General features: G+C 45.0%; 1 protein-coding gene across 2 annotated transcripts in view; it reads right to left on the bottom strand.

Annotated features, from left to right (window-relative positions):
* The window catches only part of ank3b (ankyrin 3b), a 754,625-nt gene that overhangs the window by 586,958 nt on the left and 151,111 nt on the right, over positions 1-16,556 (bottom strand). Inside the window, exon 1 of one of the 2 annotated variants that reach the window (XM_087999086.1) lies at positions 186-667. The exons of the other annotated variant lie outside the window; for it this stretch is intronic. Coding sequence (XP_087855212.1) covers positions 186-248 — 63 coding nt within the window. The 5' untranslated portion in view covers positions 249-667. Of the gene's footprint in view, positions 1-185; positions 668-16,556 lie in introns of those variants that run through there. 2 annotated transcript variants of the gene reach the window in all.

A 16,556-nucleotide genomic window follows, 5' to 3' on the forward strand; every position in this document is an offset into this window, starting at 1 on the left:
TCATATACCAGGCGTAAACAGAACCAGCTCCCATTCTCGCAAGTTCTTTTCCCCGAATTTAAATCTCAGTCTCTGGATCAAGGAAACTTTGTTTTGGGGGATGAACAGGGCGAGAATAGAGGGTAATAACGAGACAAATGATTTTGGTTAAAAAAAATTTAAAAAGACACTTTTCATCCTTTTACCTTTTTGCCCCTCTTCTTCCTATGAGCAGGTTTTGATCCATTTTTCTTTGGTTCCTCACTCATTTTGTGAAATAAATGTATATTTCACCAAAGGAAAAAGAGTGCACTCCACTTATCCGACATCCGAGGCGTTTTTTTTGCAAATATACTCATCGAGATCCCAAAAGGTTTAATCCATTTGACGCCGTCTCAGAGACAGATAGATGTTTCAGTACTGGTTACAAACATTTCAGTTCCAGCTGATCCCAGATTTCTGACTTGCCTCCTCTTTCCACCAGCAGAAATTGCTTCTCCAAACTCAACAACAAAATAAAAATCAATATCCTCTCTTCATTTTATCCTGAGATGCTATGTGTCTTTTTTTTCCCCCTCCAATGATATATAATAAATTTCCCCCCCAGATAATGAGGTTTCTGAAACTGCTCTCAGTCACTGAATCCCTCTTTCCCCAACCAAGGAGAGCAGGAGAAGAGGAGGGGGAAGAGAGAAAAATCAATAATGTTAACCCGCTGTAATATGCTGCACTGCCACTAGGTAGGGACTAACCAAAACACTGGCTGAGGTTCGGTCAGAAAAGGCAGCCTCGAATGATTGGGCTGAGATTGGGTTCCACTCATCTCCCGGTGAGGCCACTCCCATCTGTGCGCAGGGAGCAGGCATAGCAAGCACTAATATACTGCTACCCAAGATATAACAATTATTAGTTAGAAACTTCAGCTCAAACGTATCTTGTGGGGAAGGAAAAACTGCCCCAACATTTAAATGTTAAACACCAGCATTTCAAAAAAGTATAAACCAGAAATGGACTATTTTTAATTTTAACCTAATCACGTTATACCAATCCCATCAGCTAAAGTGTCCCTTCAAATCAATACAAGCAATTAACCACTTAAATACATTAAGCAGGAACTACTGCTGATGCATGGTGAAGTCCTGCCCTCGATACTTGTTCACCAGCTGCCTGTATCTATCTCAAAGAACAAGAACAAGTGGTTTGAAGTCACTTCCAATTCCTGGGTGAATGGAACAGCAGTGATGCTTTTAGTTAGCAAATAGCTCTCTTCTGGCCAGCTGCTGCCAGTCACTGTGCACTTTGACCTCACTCCACCCCCGAAAGTGAGATGATTGGATCTATAAGTGATTATTATCTGTGATATACATCTTCATATTATAGAACACAATCAGCCATAGTTACTGAAAAAGATACAGACACATTGAAGCAATCATCTGTTGCACATTGGTATAACACAGCATTGTGTGTGCATTGTCTGCCCCACTGTTCACAGTGCGCATCTCACCGTCACACTCAATTCTGGTGAGACACAGCAAGTCAAAGACAGAAACAACATTATAGAGGCACTTTGGGTAAATAGCTCATGAGCAGCCAGTAAGGAAATGAAGGTTTTGCACCGAATAAATATCATGTGGGTGCAGAGCTTACTAATGGAATGCACGCTGGAGGTCTAATCAGGCTCTCTCTTAATGCTTTCAAAATTCACAAGAAAAATGTCGCACTTCAAACCTCATTACAGAACCCACGATTGGGAAGAGAATTTAATAACATATATAGATATCTGAAATGCAGTTTCCGGGATGCTTTCTTTTGTATTCACGGCATTATTTTATCTATTTTACTGACAACTGAACAATCTTGAAAGTGAAAAAACACTATATGATTAAAGAAGGTGGAGGTAAAACGCTGTCATTTGGTCATATGTAAAGCTTTTTAAAAATCATGCCAGCAACATAAGCTTAAAACATTGGAGATTTTAGTTCAGCTACAAAAGACAGGGGAATACATTCAGAAAACATTTACAATTTCTGAAACAGTGTGTTATTTATCGTACTCAATTTTGCAAATATTACCTAGCATCTTTAAATCCTGACATTTTGTGTTTACTCTTCCTGTGATCTCGCCATAGGTCTAATAAGATTAGTCTTCGAAAATTCAAATCGAGCACATTACAGCCCCTGTGATTTGCCAAATACTTCCTTTATCACACACCAAAGTAAAAATGACAAGAATGACAGATTGTTGTTCCATTTGCCAGAGTAAACCGATGCTACAAAGATGAGGCAACCAGAGATTAACAATTAAAGGTAGTACTTTGAAATACATTAATAGGGACAGTTGAAAGAATTAGCCAGAGAACATGGTTGGGGTGCAAACAAATGGAGGTGAGGTGTAGAGAGAAGGTGGAAGATTCAACACTCACTCATTTAAAGCACTGATGAAGATTAATCTCTGATACCGCCACAGGGAGGTCAATAGTTCAGGCCCATAATTTAAAGTGAAGAAATATGCCCTACTTGAGACCGTGGTTCCATTAACACTGATTGCTAAGGTAACAAGCAACTTCAATCTTCTGATTGGATGACTAGTGTGCAAGCCAAACAAAATTTGTCATTTTTTTTTCTGCAAAACACTACCTAGTTGGCACTTGAATTGTATGAGGATAGTTAGACAAGGATGCAACACAACACTCATTGCCACACCCTCACCACCCGATGCCTGGAGGAAGAACGCCTCGTCTTCCACCTTAGGACCCTCCATCCACACAGCATCAATGTGGATTTCATCAGTTTCCTCACTTCCCATTCCCCCACCTTATCCCAGATCCAACCTTGCAACTCAGCACTGCCCTCATGACCTGTCCATCTTCCTTCCCACCTACCTGCTCCACCCTCTCCAAACTTTCACCATAACCCCCACATCCACCTACCTATGGCATTCTCAGCTTCCTTCCCCCCAGCCCCAGCCCCCTCCCATTTATCTCTCAGCCCCCTTGGCTCACAAGCCTCATTCCTGATGAAAGTCTTTTGCCCGAAACGTCGATTCTCCTGCTCCTCGGATGCTGCCTGACTTGCTGTGCTTTTCCAGCACTACACTCTGGACAAGGCTGCACCCAACTGTTCTCTCCTGTATGAGGTCAGCAGTTGGAGTGACTTTGCATTAACTGGTCAAAAAAGTTCAACTCACATCCCAGCTTACCCAGCATCAAATCACTGGTTTACTAAAGGAGTGCTGTGCTAGTGGATTGCCATCCTGAAGAAATGTCAAAACTGAGAGCTGGCCTACTTGTATGAAAGTATATGAATGACCCCACAGGACTCTTAAGAGTTGAACAAATGCTCCAGTGTCTTGCTCAATAATTACTCCTCAACCAGAACCACTGAAATCTAGTCATTCATCTAGTGACTGTGGTACCTTCAAAGTCTGTGCAAGCATCCTCTGCAGCATGATCCTAGTGCAACTGATGTCAGTTAATTTCACACATAGGAAAATCTCATAGGATATTTGGCACAGACAGGGGCCACTTTGCCCAAACAGTCCATGCTGGTGCTCCTCTTGAGCCTCTTTTCTAACCTAAACTACCATTGAAACAATCTCTTCCATTGTCCCTCAAACAATTATTGGTTTCCTTTAGGTTCAAAAATACTAATCTCTTCAATCCAGGTTGGAGAGAAGGGGCATATACCATTGTTCAAAAGGACCAGTGTGCTCGGGTATTAGGTTTAGGGACCATAACTTTTGTCCTCGCCCATGTTTCACCCGATACCAAGACCCACTGTTGCATCAGAGCATCTCCACCAAATCTTTCTCATCCCAACCTAACATTAGTGTAACTGAAGTTCGTCCAGATCTAACTACTGGCCTCATGGTCCAAAGTCAAGCCTGTGGAGGGATTTTAAAACGGGTTTCAGTTTTTAAAATAATTCCTTCAGTAACTCATGATTCATCTCATCAAGATTGAGTGATTTTTCTCCTGAAGACTGGCAGGCTTTTAAATAATTTCTCTTGCTTTAAATCCCATCTATTATCATAACAGGACCAGCCTGAAATATCTTACAAGGACAGATATCAAAACTCATTTCTCTATTCAACTCCACCACCCTTCCTTTGACTCTCTGTATTAACAAAAGATTTTCAGATTTTTTTCAGTTAGCCCCTAATCGATTTTCCTATTCTCTCTTTGCACCTCATTTCCTCCTCTTATAACTCTGTGCTTTCCATATTCAGTTTGACTCTATTATAAACTTAACAATCAATCTTTTTTCTTTTGAATGCTTTTAATTTCTACTTCTGTTGCCATACATGAAACACCAATTTGGACAGTCTGCCCCAGAGGAATGTGTCTACTCCATACAAAAACCACTGCCCCCACTATTGTTCAGTTACTAAGTTTGCCACCCAATTTTTGATTGCTTTTCAAATCCTTGAAGTTAGCCCAAGACAAGTTGTACAAATTTGACACGTGATTATACCGTGTCTTTTTCATTAACCATTCTAAACTTGGTGACTTTGTCATCATTGTTCCCCAGTTGTTCCCCATTGAAACATGTTCCAGTTATTCAGAGAGGAATCACAGCATTGCTTCCTTCCTCATTGTCTCGTACACCTGACAGGAATTCCTCGCAGGTTTTGGCCTTGATGCTATTGCTAATCCCAATCTATAATAAGAATGGAAGAGCTCAGTATTCATTGTTGTGGACCAGATCAATCCTCCTCAAAATGTTAAGTCAGTCTAGACCCTAACTACTTCTAATCTTAAAAGGTTACGGTAAGGTGTTGCATACCAGATGCAGTTTGATCCGTAAAACTACCAGATTTAAAGCAAAACATGCTTTATTCATGCACATTTAAAATACAACAAAAGTAGGAATTGGAATAACTTATTTCAGTTTAAAATCTTAAGATAGTGTAACTATTACAATATAGTAATATCCCATAAACACACACTTGGCAAAAAGCAAATTCAGAACACAAATTGTTTCACATGCAGGTAGTGCTTTTGGCTAGAACCGAGAGGGAAAGAAATAGCTTTCACTTCTTTCAATCCCCAACAGTGACTGCTGAAAGCTAAACTAAAGATCCTGGTTCTAGTGGAGGTTAACCACACCCATTCAGGCTGCTTCTATTGTACCAACTTTTAAAAAAAATCCCAAAGCCTCACAAGCTGTTTATTCTAGTGGCCCTAGTAGACTGCTGGACATCTCTGACTTAAAACCTCTCTGAAATCAAAAACATGACAAAATAACCATCAAAGCCATAGCATTGTCACATCATCGCTTATTCCTATAGACTTAACTATTGCAATGTACTACATTGACTCCACAAGTTTCCATTTATAAATCCCATCCTTGTGCTTTAATCCCTCCATAACCACACATCGTCTAACCTATGTAGCCTGTTTTAGCACTTGTGACTCGAAGTTTGGTGCGAGAGAATTCATGGGACATTGGCAGCAGTACTGGGGAAGGAGAGAGTTGTTCTGATGGGAAAGCTCCACCTGAATCATGCTGGGACCACAGTCCTGGTGAATCACTTAACTAGGGCCGTGGATAGGGCTTTAAACTAAATAGAGGGAGGGAAGGAGTTGGGTTCAGTTGCATGGTAATATATGGAAAAAGTTAAAGGAGGCTTGGCTCGGCTCAGCAGGGGTATTGACGTTTTCAGAACAGGTGAATGGACAGAGTATGGAATGGGTAAGGAATCTAACTTCAGGCATGGCAGGTAAGGGGACAACTATGAGAAGGGGCAATCACACTGCACTGAGAGTGTTGTACTTAAATGCACACAATAGATGAAACAAGGTCAACATGGCTTCATCAAGGAGAGGACACGCCTGACAAATCTGTTAGAATTCTTTCACAAAGGAAAGCCAGTGAACGTGATCTATTTGAATTTCCAGAAAGTCTTTGACATGATCCTGCACAGGAGGGGTCCTACATAAGATAACAGCCCTTGGTGTTAGGGGGAAGGATTGGCTGACTTGCAAAGGACAAAGCGGGGATGAAGGGGCCTTTTTCAGGATGGCAGCCAGTTCCTAGTACAGTTCCGCAGGGGTCACTGTTGGGACCACAAGTTATACATTAACAATCTGGACAAAGGAATTGAGGGCATTGTTGCTGTTTGCAAGTGACACAAAGGTAGGTGGAGGGACCGGTAGTATTGAGGAAGCGGGGAGGCTGGAGAAGGACTTGGACAGGTTAGGAGAGTGGGCAAAGAAGTGACAGATGGAACACAACATGGAAAAGCGAGGTTATGCACTTTGGTAGGAAGAATAGAAGCACAGACTATTTCCTAAACAGGGAAAGGCTTCAGAAATTTAAAGCACAAAGAGTCCTAATTCAGTATACTCTGAAACTTAACATGCAGGTTCAGTTGACAGCAAAGAAATCAAATGCAATGTCAGCATTCATTTCATGAGGGCTAGAAAACAAGAGCAGAGATGTGCTGCTGAGGCTGTATAAGGCTCTGGTCAGACCACATTTGGAATATTGTGAGCAGTTTTAGTCCCCGTATCTAAGGATGGATGTGCTAGAGCGGGTCCAGAGAAGGTTAACAAGAATGGTCCTGTGGATGAATGGCTTGTCATCTGAGGAGTGATTGAGGACTCTAGGTCTGTACTCAATGGAGTTTAGAAGGATGACATGGCAACTGATTGAAGTGTACAGAATACTGAGAAGCTTGGATACAGTGGACAGGGAGAAGATGTTTCCACTAGTAAGAGAGACCAACATCCAAGGGAACAACCTCAATGTGAAGGGATGATCCTTTACAAACGGAGGTGATGAGGAATTTCTTCAGCCAGAAGGTGGTGAATCTGTGGAACTCATTGTCACAGAAGGTTATGGAGGCCAAGTCATAGAGTATTTTTTAAAGACAGAGAGAGATAAATTCTTGATTAATAAGGGGAGAAGGCAGGAGAATGGGGTTGAGAAACATATCCATCATGATTGAATGGCAGAGCAGATTCGATGGGCTGAATGGCCTAATTCTGCTCCTATAGCTATGGTCCCTGTAACCCCTCCAACCAAAATCTCTGCATTCCTCTGACTCTAGGCTATGTACATATCTTCGAGGAGAAAGTGAGGTCTGCAGACGCTGGAGATCAAAGCTGAAACCTTATTGCTGGAACAGCACAGCAGGTCAGGCAGCATCTAGGGAACAGAAGATTCGACGTTTCGGGCACATGCCCTTCTTCAGGAATGAGCAGAGAGTGTTCAGCAGGAGAAGATAAAAGGTAGGGAGGAGGGACTTGGAGGAGGGGCGTTGGAAATGTGATAGGTGGAAAGAGGTCAAGGTGAGGGTGATAGGTCGGAGTAGGGTGGAGGCGGAGAAGTCAAGAAGAAGACTGCAAGTCAGGAAGGCGGTGCCGGGCTGGAGGGATTCGGCTGAGACAAGGTGGGGGGAGGGGGGATGAAGAAACTGGTGAAGTCCAAGTTCATCCCCTGTGGTTGGAGGGTTCCCAGTCGGAAGATAAGACGCTCCTCCTCCGACCGTCGCGTTGTTGTGGTTTGGCGGTGGATGAGTCCAATGACCTGCATATCCTCGGTGGAGTGGGAGAGGGAGTTGAAATGCTGTGCTACAGGGTGATTGGGTTGGTTCGTCCGGGTGGCCCAGAGGTGCTCTCTGAATCGCTCCGCAAGTAGGCGGCCTGTCTCCCCAATATAGAGGAGGCCACACCGGCTGCAGCGGATGCAGTAGATAATGTGGGTGGAGGTGCAGGTGAATCTGTGGCGGATATGGAAGTTTCCTTTGGGGCCTTGGAGAGAAGTGAGGGGGGAGGTGTGGGCGCAAGTGTTGCACCTCCTGCGGTTGCAAGGGAAGGTGCCGGGAGTGGAGGTTGGGTTGGTGGGGGGTATGGATCTGACAAGGGAGTCGCGGAGGGAGTGGTCTCTATGGAAAGCTGATAGAGGAGGGGAGGGAAATATATCCTTGGTGGTGGGGTCCGTTTGGAGGTGGCGGAAGTGACGGCGGATGATGCGCTGTACATGGAGATTGGTGGGGTGGTAGGTGAGGACCAGTGGGGTTCTGTCCTGGTGGCGGTTGGAGGGGCGGGGCTCAAGGGCGGAGGAGCGGGAAGTGGAGGAGATGCGGTGGAGGGCATCGTCGATCACGTCGGGGGGGAAATTGCGGTCCTTGAAGAAGGAGGCCGTCTGTGTTGTGCGTATTTTGAACTGGTCCTCCTGGGAGCAGATGCGGCGGAGACGAAGGAATTGGGAGAATGGGATGGCGTTTTTACAGGGGGCGGGGTGGGAGGAGGTGTAGTCCAGGTAGCTGTGGGAGTCGGTCGGTTTGTAGTAGATGTCCGTGTTGATTCGGTCGTCTGAGATAGAAACAGAAAGGTCTAGGAAGGGGAGGGAGGAGTCCGAGACTGTCCAGGTGAATTTGAGGTCGGGGTGGAAGGTGTTAGTGTAGTGGATGAACTGTTCAACCTCCTCGTGGGAGCACGAGGTAGCGCCGATACAGTCATCAATGTAGCAGAGGAAAAGATGGGGGTGGGGCCAGTGTAGTTGCGGAAGATGGATTGTTCCACATATCCTACGAAGAGGTAGGCATAGTTGAGGCCCATGCGGGTGCCCATGGCTACTCCTTTTGTTTGGAGAAAGTGGGAGGATTGGAAAGAAAAGTTGTTCAGGGTGAGGACCAGTTCAGTCAGTCGAAGGAGGGTGTCGGTGGAAGGGTACTGGGTGGTACGGCGGGAAAGGAAGAAGCGGAGTGCTTTGAGTCCTTCGTGATGGGGGATGGAGGTGTACAGGGACTGGATGTCCATGGTGAAGATGAGGCGTTGGGGACCGGGGAAGCGGAAATCCTGGAGGAGGTGGAGGGTGTGGGTGGTGTCACGGACGTAGGTGGGGAGTTCTTGGACTAATGGGGACAGGACCGTGTCGAGGTAGGAGGAGATGAGTTCGGTGGGGCAGGAGCAGGCTGAGACGATGGGTCGTCCGGGGCAGTCAGGTTTGTGGATTTTGGGCAGGAGGTAGAAATGGGCGGTTCGGTGCGCCGACCTCTACACCGCTGAGGCCAAACGCCAGCTCGCAGATACCTCCTCCTACTGCCCCCTTGACCATGACCCCACCCCCCACCACCAAACCATCATCTCCCAGACCATCCATAACCTCATCACCTCAGGGGACCTCCCATCCACCACCTCCAACCTCATAGTACCACAACCCCGAACCGCCCGTTTCTACCTCCTGCCCAAAATCCACAAACCTGACTGCCCCGGCCGACCCATTGTCTCAGCCTGCTCCTGCCCCACCGAACTCATCTCCTCCTACCTCGACACGGTCCTGTCCCCATTAGTCCAAGAACTCCCCACCTACGTCCGTGACACCACCCACGCCCTCCACCTCCTCCAGGATTTCCGCTTCCCCGGTCCCCAACGCCTCATCTTCACCATGGACATCCAGTCCCTGTACACCTCCATCCCCCATCACGAAGGACTCAAAGCACTCCGCTTCTTCCTTTCCCGCCATACCACCCAGTACCCTTCCACCGACACCCTCCTTCGACTGACTGAACTGGTCCTCACCCTGAACAACTTTTCTTTCCAATCCTCCCACTTTCTCCAAACAAAAGGAGTAGCCATGGGCACCCGCATGGGCCCCAGCTATGCCTGCCTCTTCGTAGGGTATGTGGAACAATCCATCTTCCGCAACTACACTGGCCCCACCCCCCCATCTTTTCCTTCGCTACATTGATGACTGTATCGGCGCTACCTCGTGCTCCCACGAGGAGGTTGAACAGTTCATCCACTACACTAACACCTTCCACCCCGACCTCAAATTCACCTGGACAGTCTCGGACTCCTCCCTCCCCTTCCTAGACCTTTCTGTTTCTATCTCAGACGACCGAATCAACACGGACATCTACTACAAACCGACCGACTCCCACAGCTACCTGGACTACACCTCCTCCCACCCCGCCCCCTGTAAAAACGCCATCCCATTCTCCCAATTCCTTCGTCTCCGCCGCATCTGCTCCCAGGAGGACCAGTTCAAAATACGCACAACACAGACGGCCTCCTTCTTCAAGGACCGCAATTTCCCCCCCGACGTGATCGACGATGCCCTCCACCGCATCTCCTCCACTTCCCGCTCCTCCGCCCTTGAGCCCCGCCCCTCCAACCGCCACCAGGACAGAACCCCACTGGTCCTCACCTACCACCCCACCAATCTCCATGTACAGCGCATCATCCGCCGTCACTTCCGCCACCTCCAAACGGACCCCACCACCAAGGATATATTTCCCTCCCCTCCTCTATCAGCTTTCCGTAGAGACCACTCCCTCCGCGACTCCCTTGTCAGATCCATACCCCCCACCAACCCAACCTCCACTCCCGGCACCTTCCCTTGCAACCGCATGAGGTGCAACGCTTGCGCCCACACCTCCCCCCTCACTTCTCTCCAAGGCCCCAAAGGAAACTTCCATATCCGCCACAGATTCACCTGCACCTCCACCCACATTATCTACTGCATCCGCTGCAGCCGGTGTGGCCTCCTCTATATTGGGGAGACAGGCCGCCTACTTGCGGAGCGATTCAGAGAGCACCTCTGGGCCACCCGGACGAACCAACCCAATCACCCTGTAGCACAGCATTTCAACTCCCCCTCCCACTCCACCGAGGATATGCAGGTCATTGGACTCATCCACCGCCAAACCACAACAACGCGACGGTCGGAGGAGGAGCGTCTTATCTTCCGACTGGGAACCCTCCAACCACAGGGGATGAACTTGGACTTCACCAGTTTCTTCATCCCCCCTCCCCCCACCTTGTCTCAGCCGAATCCCTCCAGCCTGGCACCGCCTTCCTGACCTGCAGTCTTCTTCTTGACCTCTCCGCCTCCACCCTACTCCGACCTATCACCCTCACCTTGACCTCTTTCCACCTATCACATTTCCAACGCCCCTCCTCCAAGTCCCTCCTCCCTACCTTTTATCTTCTCCTGCTGAACACTCTCTGCTCATTCCTGAAGAAGGGCATGTGCCCGAAACGTCGAATCTTCTGTTCCCTAGATGCTGCCTGACCTGCTGTGCTGTTCCAGCAATAAAGTTTCAGCTATGTACATATCCTCCACTCCTACCATCTCACCACATCTGGGCAATTAGGGATGGGCAATAAAATATTGGCCAAGCTAGTGATGCTCACATCACATGAATGAATTAAAAAATAAGTTAGTGGTCAGCTATGTACTACCCGGCGGTCCTCACACCATGCTCTCGATCGACCACGCCTTCTCCTGAAATCCCACGTCGAGATTTTGGTCATACTTTCTGATATTTCTTTGTGTGTTTCTGGATCATTTCTGTCCAGTGTGCCAAGGGATTCTACTTTCAGTGTTGAAGGCACTTTATGAATTGGCTGACACCTCCTCCTCCCACAAAATGGTAACAACTGCATTTCACATGCATTGGTTGTCAAGTGCTTGGGACAATCTTGCTAACAATAATATGGTGCAGCCTGGGAGCAAGTTACGTACCATTTACATGTCATTGATCATGAAAGCGACAGGATTTTCCACTTGGATTTAGGAACTGCAACTCAAGAATGTCAATGTACAAATTCCAGGATAAGGAATTGTTATTACTGTGTAGAGTTTAACAGGGTTGTTTTTCTATTCAGCTAGTTGTGGTTTTTTTTGACAATTTCACAAGATAAACTTACCTGCTCAACTTTTAAGAGTGCAATCTCCAAAAGCATTATTCAAATGTAAATAGCTCTTCGTTTCCTCTAAAACAGCTGCTGAATGAAATGATTGAATCTATAGAGCTCTATTAATACAGGGACATCAGAAAACCAAAAGTCCTGATCTGCATGACAGCTTGTTTAGGATTCTGGGATTCCCCTGTAGATACTGACACATCCCACAGAGACTGTGTGCTCAACCTTATAGGACATGACTTGTGACTTGATACCATCCAGGAAGTAGATTTTCTTTCTCATAATTTACCTGTTGGAGGGTCAGGTTCAATTACCGCAGTGTCTCAATTATTAACTTGTGAATGCTCATAAAAAGGAACACCTCCATTTGATTCATAACTTATAAATTCAGCAAAATTAATCAGTTCAATAGTTAAGGAGATTGGAGTGCGGACCCCATTCAGTAAAGACGAATGTGCTAAGATGCAGAATGAATTTGTTTTAAATGGGCTGTTTCATGGGATGAGGGGTCACTGACTCAGCCAGCACTTATTGCCCATTCCTAATTTCTCTGGAGAAAGTGGTGGCGAGGTGACCTCTTGAACTGTGACAAACCTTGCGCTTTAGGGAGAGATTTCCAGGATGTTGAACCAGTGACAATGAAAGAACAGTGAGGTAGCTCCAAGTCAGGATAGCAAGTGAATCTTGCAGTTGATGGCATTTCCCAGTATCAGCTGCCCTTGTTCTTCTGTATGGTAGTGTTCGTGAGTTTGGAAGGTACTGTTGGTGGAGCAAATTGTCTACATAACCTTCAATGATCCCAGGACACCCTGAAGTGTCTATAGCAAATGAGTAATTCTAAAATGATGTCATTGTTGTAGTGTAAGGAATGATATATAAGTATTTTGGACATAAAATCTATCACATCATGTGTTTCAACTGTGTCTGCTAACTGACATTTAAAACAGTGGATTATGTTTCAATTGTGTTGCTGTGCAAAGCCCTCTTCTTCTAAGAGGCTGAGGACTATTCTATGGATTTGACATTCGAGTGTACAGTACCTATTTTCAATCATGTCAACCATTTCATTTGCCCATTTCAGGCTGGATCATCCTTGTTAACCTCCAGCCATATTTACTTGATATTACAAAAAGCAGTTCCAATTCACTTGACCTTTCCATGTGGGCAGCACAGTGGCTCAGTGGTTAGCGCTGCTGTCAGGGACCTGGGTTTGATATCACCTTTGGGCAGATATCGGTGTGGAGTTTGCACATTCTCTCCTGTCTGCATGGCTTTCCTCTGGGGGGGTCCATTTCCTCACACAGTCCAAAGATGTGCAAGTTAAGTGAACTGGCCATGCTAAATTGCCCATGGTATCTAGACTAGGTGGATTAGCAATATGAAATGCAGGGTTACGGGGACATGGCAGTGGAGTGGATCTGGGAGGGATGATGTTCGGTGGTTCAGTGTGGACTCAATGGATCGAAAGGCCTGCTTCTACACTGTTGGGATTCTATGTCTTCTCTCCTCCTCTGACCCCCGAATCTGTTTGTACACACGCAAAGATTGTTGGGACTATTACTAATTAACTGGTCCAATACAGTAACATCCCATAAATAGACCCCTTGGTGAAAAGACCATTAGACATAGGAGCAGAAATCAGGCCCTTCAGCCCATCAAGTCTGATGTGCCATTCAATTGTGGGTGTAAGTTTCTCAACTCCATTTTCCCACTTTCTCCCCATGACCCTTGATCCCCTTGATACTCAAGAACCTTTCTTAGTCTTAAATATACTCAATGACCTGGACTCCACAGCCTTCTGTGGCAATGAATTCCATAGATTCGCTACTCTCTGGCTGAAGAAGTTTCTCCTCCTCCCTCTACTAAACCCTTTACTCTAAGGCTGTGCCCTCGGGTCCTAATCTCTCTGTCCAGGCCATTCAATATTCTGCATGTTTGAATTAGATACCACCACCCCCCCCCCCCCCCCCCACAAGTCTCATCCTTTCAAACTCTATCAAGTGTAGACCTCAAGTCCTCAAACGTTGCTCATATGTTAAGGTAAATTCAAACACAGATTCATACAGCCAAGAGAGAACAACATCCAGAGAGATTGCAGAAGCTTACAACTGTTCTGGACTCGCATCTTGTGACTGCTACAGTTAAAAATAAAATGAGAAAAAACCTGAACTGGGAGAATTGGCCACTCCCCAGCAGTTGTTAAATCGTTAAACACCCTAGACTCCTCAGCACCTTAGCCTTTTCAACCCCTCTTCAAAAAACCAAGGACAAAATAACTTTTAAAAGTGACAGCATTGTCACAAGGGAAGTTAAGGGAAATGGATCAAGGGGTTACAAAGGGAGAGAAAACTAAATTAGGATTTTTCTTTAACAAGGCCCAAGATGGGAAGATGATTCCAAAGGGTCATGACAATATATGGATGAAAACTTTGTTTCTTCGCATTGCTAAGATAATAAAGAATGGAGGTTTGAAAAATATACAGAGGTGGTTTGAGTGCAGAAGTTTGTCCTTTTTTTGTTCTTGATTAAAAATCACTTGCATAAAAGGGCAGTGGCAAGAACACTAAAAAGGGAAACATATACATTTGTGATACAAAAATCAGTTTATCTGTTGGGGTTGGTTGAGGGAACAATCTTGTTTAAGAGACAAGGAGGATTGGCACCTTTTGTTTTGAATAATTACCTGGGATTTATCGTGTTCCTCTGAAGAGGTAAACAGGCAGGTCAAATCCATTTGACACCTTAACCAAAAGGACACCTCCTCGGCACTCCCTGTATGAGCTCATATGCTGTGGGGCTGGAACCTTGATTCAGTAAGAAGGGCCCTACTAAATCAGCCAAGTTGACACACGAAAATATCACTAGAGTATTGCAACATAGCACAGAAGGCAACCCTTCCACCCATCATACCTATGATATCTCTTTAAAAAAGCCTTCGAATGAGTGCCACTTCTGTGCTCTCTTGTAAACCTTTCTGCTCCTTGTATTTACCCAATTCTATTGATTCAACAACAACCATATTTTTAGGATGAGCTTAATCACAGAAATCAGTACCTTCTGGCTAATGACCCTGCAGAAAAACTCAAAAAAGGGTGAAATTTTCATTTAACTTGCACCTTTCATGACCTCAGATATCCTGAAGCACCTTATGACCAAAGAAGTAGCTTTTGAAGGGTAGTAACTTATTCAAGATGATAAAGATGATCAGAAATTGAGGGAGTAGCCCATAAGGTCCCTTGAGTCACTCCGTCACTTAATGACCCTATGGGTGCTCTTTCACCTTAGCTCCAGTGTCCATTTCCAGATCCATTGATTCCTTTATAGTCTACCTCAACCTTCAATGTGCTCAACAATTCAGCATTGACAGCCCGCTTGAGGTAGAAAATCAAACAAGGTCAGAAAGTCAGTTTAGAACGGTGATCCAAACACATCAGTTTCAAGAAAACACATGATAGTAATCAAATGCCTGGGAGAATCCCTGCAGTCTTAATGGATAAAATGTTTATATGGTTGGGTTCATAGCAGACATGAAGACAATTCATTTTGTTTTGGCTACAGACAGATGTTCAAAGTTTTAGTTCAGGAGATCTCGAAGTTCAGTTCTGAAAGAGAACAGTTTTTCTCCAGCAGAGAACCACAGGTGTTTTTCCAGTTAGGTTCAGGGGAACCAGTCACCTCAACAGAAATGATTTCTAGCCTGTGGAGTTTTTAAATGTGACGAGGTTGTATCTAATTCTTCTTGAACTGAGAATGTTTAGGTCATTAGAATTTTGAAAAGTTCATGCCATTGGACTCGGAAAGGACTCAAAATTGTCCCCACAATTCATAAAAGAGAAAATTGAGAAAGTTAGTGAAGATTTTGAAAACATAAGTAATATTTGCCCAGGATTGTGTCTCTAAAATGGATGGTGGTGTTGGGAAACAGATTCTGAAGAGTCACTGGACCAGAAATGCTAATGCTGATTTCTCTCCACCAATGCTGCCAGACCTGCTGAGTTTTGCCAGAAATTTCTGTTTTTGAAACTTTAATTTGATGTTTGAAAGATTTTAGCACAAACAAACAGCCTTCTATATAGTTTTTTTTTCCATTTTGTACAATAGATTTATGTTTTGCTGTTAAGGAGCATGTGGAATCCTGTTGTGAATATGTTTCAGTTACTGACGATCACATTAAACTGTAAAATCAAATTAAATTTATGATCTACCAAGACAGGTTTCACACGGAGATCTGACTTGTCCAATATTACTGTCAGCTGGGATCAGGACATAATAAGCTCTACAGCTCACAATACTGGGTGTTAATTACACACCAATCTAATTCTAATTGCTGCTGGGATTTTTTTTTGTTTTTGCAGTACAGAAGGTTTTCACGCCCCACACAAAAACGCTGCTTAAACTTTACAAGTTGCTTTCAGCTGCTTAATAGGAGTTTTGTAGAAATTGAAAGACGTTGGGTGAATTACAAGCCCTTCAAACAAAGCTGGTCTCAGATTCTTGGTAACGTCCCAAACCTCCGACGTGTATCACTTTTCATTCCTAAATACTCACAGCAAAGAAAAACAGACACTTGGTCACAACAATGCATGGAATATCCAAACACTTGAGAGCTTTTGCCAAGTTAAATGGTATTAATCTCCTTACCTTCTGAATAGCGATAAGAATATTAGAACAGAAGCCGTCCAAGTTCCGACAAATCTGCTGCACTATTCCATTAGAAACTTGTATCTTAATTCCATTGGCCCATCCATCGAAATCTTGACCTAACCAAAATCTACAAATCTCTTGTCACAAAAGGTCCAATAATGAGGAACTACTTCAGCTATTGGAGAGACTTGAACTAGTGATCGCAGCCCTAAAATTTGACCATAGCCTTTCCTTTCAATGAAATTAAGAAAAGCTTTCCATGTGCAACAAATAG

Source organism: Chiloscyllium plagiosum, unplaced genomic scaffold (assembly GCF_037043375.1).
Source record: "Chiloscyllium plagiosum isolate Xiang-an unplaced genomic scaffold, Cpla_swu_hap1 HiC_scaffold_22, whole genome shotgun sequence".
NCBI lineage: Eukaryota > Metazoa > Chordata > Chondrichthyes > Orectolobiformes > Hemiscylliidae > Chiloscyllium > Chiloscyllium plagiosum.